This window comes from Telopea speciosissima, chromosome 3, assembly GCF_018873765.1.
Source record: "Telopea speciosissima isolate NSW1024214 ecotype Mountain lineage chromosome 3, Tspe_v1, whole genome shotgun sequence".
Lineage (NCBI taxonomy): Eukaryota > Viridiplantae > Streptophyta > Magnoliopsida > Proteales > Proteaceae > Telopea > Telopea speciosissima.
Genome location: NC_057918.1, coordinates 31,937,953 through 31,943,805, shown reverse-complemented (window position 1 = coordinate 31,943,805; position 5,853 = coordinate 31,937,953). Strand labels below are relative to the sequence as shown.

General features: G+C 36.8%; 1 protein-coding gene across 4 annotated transcripts; it reads left to right on the top strand.

The window, feature by feature from the left end:
* Window positions 1-536: 536 nt before the first annotated feature.
* LOC122653580 lies at window positions 537-4,396 on the top strand. Of its 4 annotated transcripts, none has more exons than XM_043847465.1 (4): window positions 537-1,309; window positions 2,143-3,405; window positions 3,521-3,585; window positions 3,973-4,396. In XM_043847465.1, the coding sequence occupies exons 1-4, from the start codon at window positions 794-796 to the stop codon at window positions 4,298-4,300; spliced, it is 2,172 nt and encodes a 723-aa protein (XP_043703400.1). In that variant the 5' UTR covers window positions 537-793; the 3' UTR covers window positions 4,301-4,396. The 4 variants fall into 4 exon arrangements, with proteins under 4 accessions (XP_043703400.1, XP_043703401.1, XP_043703399.1 ...); XM_043847466.1 differs by having other exon boundaries at window positions 538-1,309; window positions 3,976-4,396; XM_043847464.1 differs by having other exon boundaries at window positions 538-1,309; window positions 3,515-3,585; window positions 3,976-4,396.
* Window positions 4,397-5,853: the final 1,457 nt, after the last annotated feature.

The window sequence follows — 5,853 nt, the reverse complement described above, 5'->3', positions numbered from 1 at the left end:
TTTTTTTTTGGGGTGTAAATCTCTCATCTCTATGAGTTATTGACATGGGTTCAATCAAAAAGAACTATCTCCGCCATGTAAATGAGACCCATGATGAATTTTCTTCTTCCCTTCCTCCTTCGAGCTTCGAAACCCTAGTGGGTGTCCTGAAAAATCCATAACTGCCCATTTTGGCCTTTCCCCCCCCCCCCCCCTGAATTTCTTCGATGCGGTTTCAGATCTTCATGAATATTTTCCTGTCTGGACCAGCTACACTTAGACAAATCTAGGTTATAGGCAAAATTTGTAGATGAATCGTCTGGAAGAAGTGTTTAAGTTAGTGTTTTGTTAGTTGTAGCATGAGATTCTCGCTTTTGTCTCTGATTTGGACAAATCTATTCGATTCAGGCCTGTTTTGTTGCACTGGGAACTAGAATGGATCTTGTTGGGGTGAATTGTATGGTTTTATCTAGAATTATGGCCTTCATCAGTACCATTTGTTATGAACAGAGTTACGTATATAAAAAATAAAAAATTAGCCCAAGCAGATTAAAGAGTAGTACTAAGTGGAACATGGGTGTTTTTCTTTTGCCTTCTAGATTTTATTTGTTCCAATTCTAGCTTCTGTGGTGAATTTGAATTTTTGAAGTGTTGTAGTGCAGTTCTTTTCTCTAATTGTCGTGGTTTTTCTCGCTCTTTAATTTGGTTTCCATTGCAAATTCATGTTACTTTTATAATGCAAGTAATCTGAATTTTGCAGGTTCCGAAGTCAGTGCCTCTGAGAAGTTTGTCTTACTTGCTGGTCCATTTGTCTATGGACCCATCACAGTATTCCCCAAAATTTGGAGCTTCAAATGATTCTGATTGGGAAAGCCATCAGTCCAACTTCAATCTACCGTTTACTGATATTTGTACTCTTTCCAATTTTCTCTTCAATGAACTTTTTAGTAAGTTTGAACAGTTATTCTCTGGATCTGAAAGAGCTAGGTTGCAGTTGGATATTTTGGTCCATCTGGAAGACTTGACTCTGCTGTTGAGATTTTGTTTGGGCATGCTGCGGTTGCTAGAATTTAACCAAGGTTTTCTTTTGGAAAAGTGCAAGATTCTTATTGCAATACTTGGCAAATTATGTTCTTCGGATTTAATGTTGCATATTTCATACCTGGGGGATAATGAGAAACACGCATTGAGGTTCAGAAGATCATTTTCACGTCAATGTTTTTATGCTAATGATAGAGGCTTCACCACATATGTTGAGGAGTACAATGCTTCCATGTGTATTGTTGAAGAAGCTGGTTCACCAATTCCTTTTCTTTGCTCACTGCTAGAGGTAGTCTTGTTGTTTACCACTGTACTATTTTTTTTAATTTTATGTTTTGATCAGCACTTATGTCAACCTTCGAAGATTCAATCATCATTTCTAAAGATAAAAGATATAACTGAAGTATAGATTTAATTCACAGGTAGGCATCATGTATCTTGATTGAGAAAATCTTAGATAACCATCGGTAAACTATGACTGTCTTCCAGCAGTTCTATAGTTAATGTGACACAAATGGATAGCCACCATGGTTGTGGTCTCCTTGGAGAGGCCCCTCTATTACACTCATGATGTTATGATTCTTTTTGAATAAAACTGAAATTTGTTGGTTTTTAAACAGAATTTTGAGATCCAGAGGAAGAATTTCTTCAAAATCATTATCCTTGTTCAGTTTCTATGTTTTCTTGCTGCCCTCCTTTTTCTCTGCCTTCCAACTCTTCTGTGTCTTGATTAGAACTCTTAACATTATAGGTTTGGGGTCAGATGAAACCTCAAAGTTCCAAAACCTAAGCTGAAATTTAAAACTAGAAATATACTGTGTGTCATATTTCCCACCCATAAATAGAATGAAAAATAAAATTTTAGTGTTGGGTTGACTTTTCACATTATTGATTGGATCAAATTCCCTTGGCCCTTCATTAATGCCACTGGCATACATTTATTCTGATGTTGTGCTCTGGTCTTATCTAAATGTTTTGTCATTTTCGATGTTCGAACAAGTTAACTCTTCTGAAATCTTGATCATATGTTTTGGTTTTCAATGTTTTTTTAAGATTGAGCTGAGGCACTTGTACGGAATTTCATTGTAGAAATGGAAAAATTAAAGTGAGATTTTTGTTCAGGTCTTTGCAGATGAGCTTTTATTGCATAGAGATTTGCGACAGTATTTTATGATAGCAGATTCTGTTTCTTCTACAAGTGAAAAGCTATTTATGTGCCACAGCAGTCACGGTGATAGTGACGATGTGCTGGAGGTAATCTCTGCTCACTTTCTGCTATCATTTTCTGATGAACAAGCTTCTGGCAAGTTACATAATGCCTCTCTCTGGTGGCACACCGAGGACTTGAGGACTTCCAAACTAAGCTTGACTGCATCTCTTGCATTGCTTGGCTCCCCTGTAATCTCTTCTGCACCAAAAATGATCCAAGCACATCTAATTTTCATGGTTTCTAGGGCTATTGGTATTGATATAATTCCCCAGAATAAAAGATTAGATCTCAGTATTATGAATTGTTACATATCAGCATTAGAAAGAGCAATCATTCTGTACACTCAAAGCATATCTAGTTTACAAGTTGGTGATGATCTTATTGGATATTACACTGGGACATTTTCTTCTGTTCGACCGACGATATGGAAGAGAGGATGGCATCCATCATTTGAATTTTATATTCGACCAGTCACATATAATAAAGTTAATCAGAAAATTACTGAATTGGCCTGTTCCCAACCTTCATGTGTTTGTGATCTCAACTCCAGAAAGAAGTCTGACTTACTGAATGCCTCTATTTCGTACATGAAGGATAATCAATCTGTTCTTGACAAGTCATCGAGAGAAGAGATACTGTCAATTTTAAATTGCATAATGTCAAGAATTCTTTCTCATGGATTCCAAGGTACTACTACTCACAAACGTGGGTATCTAGGTTTCGAAGAATTTCATCTTCTTGCTTCAATACTGAAGTTACTTAGCAATTCACTGCTGCAAACTGTTTGGTTTATGAGGCAAAATGGGAGTTCAGAATCCCATAAAACTTTGAAAAATTACTCATGTTGTAAGGAGCATGAATTTATAATAGGCATTATTGGCTGCTTTCAACAGTGCTGTGTTAGTCAGCCTGTGCAAAAACTCTTTCCTGAAACAATGGGATCTTGCCAAAGTAGACATAAGGAGTCCAAGCTGATGTTTATGCACTTTGTGGGCTTGTTACTATTCAGCTTTGACAGGGAGCTTGAGTTCTTATGGAAAGGATGCATATTCATTATGATGACACTGATGAATCTATTCCTTTTTGAAGAGGGGAGTTTAGATGCATTGAAGGAATTGCTTGGATTGGGAAATAAATCTCTCTCTTCCAGATCTTCTATAGATAAAGTCTCACAGGTGATTTTCCTTCAGTATGGAATTGATCGTTTTATGGTATAGTTCTTTTGCTCTGTCGATATAAATTCTACTATCTATGTTGTGTTTAAACATATTTGCCAATGTGCAGGTTCAGGTCTTTAGATATTCTAACCTGACAGTTGCATCAGAATTTCAGAAGATTCAGATGCTGCACTTGAGGTATGCAATCCAATATAAAATGTTAGAAGACAAACTTGGTGCCTAATTAGCCTCAGCTGAAAATGTTGTCGAACATTGTTACTCGTATCAAGGATGCTTAAGTCTTTAAGAAAATGTGTTAGAGCATGTCTGCATGGGTTACTTGCATTTTGAACTAGCTCATACCTTGACCTTAGGGTATCTTTAACAATACCTAAAGAGTAGTAAAGGGAAAAGTGGGGGTGGGGGGAGAGAATTATACCTAAGGAGAAGGGAAACTAACTCAAGGTTTGATGTAGATGTACCCAGTCATATTTGTGGAAACCCCACTAAAGTTGTGTATGGTCAAAGCATCTCCCCACCTCTTTTGCCGTGCACTGTCCTTTAATTTTGCTTTTTTTTTTGCAGCAAAGATTCTCTATCAAGATACGAAGTGGGGAAACAAGATAGCCTATCAGAAACCTCAGCAAGTACTCTGCTCCAAGGTGCAAGGGAAAGTGTAGAAGGCATAGTGGAAAAGACCTGTAATGGGGAGATCTTTATGAAATCTACACCAGAATTCCATTGGAAAGCTTCTGATATTAATGATTTGTCTGATTTTATTGAATGCAAGCAGGGAAAGGATTATTCTAAGTGGTTGAAGGGTCGAGAAAAGTACCGCAAGTGGAAATGTGGAAAAACAGTAGTTGTAAGGCGGGAACGGAAGAAATCATTTAGGTTTCTTTTAGGTGACTAGAAATTAGTATTCCCTACCCCTTCTTGATTTCCTTTATTATTTTTTTTCCCCATTTGTACAGAAATTTTGTATAGTAACCATAGCCCTTTGTCATAATTTTGTGTAATAATCATATCCCTTTGTCATAACTTGGGAACCTCTTAAAATTTTTCCCATGCTTATCAATTGTCAAATAGAGCTGTCAATGAGCTGGGCCTGGTTTGGTTAAGCTTGTCTAGTTAATGTAGCTTAAACCAAGCTTTGGTAGGAGGCAAATATCAGCTCTTCCCTTCATTTAATATATCTTGTGCATGTATCATATCTAATGTTTTAATTAGGCAACCCTAAAACATTCGGTTAGTTCTTTAGTTTTGAACAAAGATAAGCTCATATGGCTAGTCCAGAAATCTATCAGCCCAACTAGATATGCTTATCTGGCTAGCCCTTATCTGCTACTTGGCATGTTTGATGGGGCCAAATTTTGTAGATAGATAGTGTAATGTTCTGCATTTCAAGTATAATACTTTAATATTGATTTAGATCATTTGTTATTAGTTTAGTATCTATTGAATTGTTTTATTCATTTATGATGAATAGTGCAAGCATGAGGTGACATGCTTATATTAATCTTAGTGATTAAATATTAATTAATATTTGATTAATAGGATTAATTAAGTTAATCTTATTATTAAGGAGATTAATGAGGGATTAGAGGTCGCATAACATGATTGGCCCATGTGTTCTACTTTAGGGTTGCCACATGGTGCATGGAGAGGATGAGGTGGGGGCATGGTTAGTAGCCACATGGCATAAGGGTGAGGTGTAAGCAAGGATCAACCACTTTGTTTGGTCAAGTCTAACCATTTGCATGGGCAAGATGGTGGTGGCAAATGGAGTTACACTCACATGGTTTTGAGGAGGTGGTGGTGCCCTCGGGAGACCATATGCATGCCTAGTAGGAGGTGGTTGATATGTGGCAGCCACAAGGAGAAGGAGGATGAGATGGCAATTGTTTAATGTAGGATGAGCCACATAGCACAAGAAGCTGGAGGTGATTGGAAGGGCTTTGACCAAGTTATTATCCTAAGTCAGCCTGGGTTCATATGGTGGAAACATTTTTGTGATGTTGGTTTGCTCTGCTTTGCTGAAATTCCTGTTGGCTTAGAGAAAAGAAAAGAATAAAAGAAGAAAGAAAGAAAGAGGGTAAAGGGATTGGGGATTGATGACTACTGAATTGAAAGTGTAAAAAAAAAAAAGGCTGATGAAACTTAGTAGTTGGAACCATAGAAACTGAAGAGAAATATTGAAAGAAAAGCAAAGATTAGAAAGAAGAGCAGTAAGCTTGGAGGATTGTTGTGTTACCAAGTCAATTATTAAAAAGAAGGGAAAGAGGAATAGAGAAAGGGAAAAGAATTCAAAATTTAAGTGGGGAGCATATCTGATTTTCCAAGGTGTTTTTGATTAAAGGTGAGAGATTCATATAAGTAATGTTATATGTGTTTTTATTGTAGGTTGGATATTATTATGAGATATGTGAGGGACTCATATATATATGGTTGTATGTATTTGTTTAT

Bases quoted from the DNA above. Each gene is read 5' to 3' on its own strand.
- LOC122653580 (XM_043847463.1), top strand. From the start codon at position 794: ATGGACCCATCACAGTATTCCCCAAAATTTGGAGCTTCAAATGATTCT. The intron at 3,406-3,514 runs GTGATTTTCCTT...GCCAATGTGCAG, and splicing joins CTATAGATAAAGTCTCACAG to GTTCAGGTCTTTAGATATTC. The intron at 3,586-3,972 runs GTATGCAATCCA...TTTTTTTTGCAG, and splicing joins ATTCAGATGCTGCACTTGAG to CAAAGATTCTCTATCAAGAT.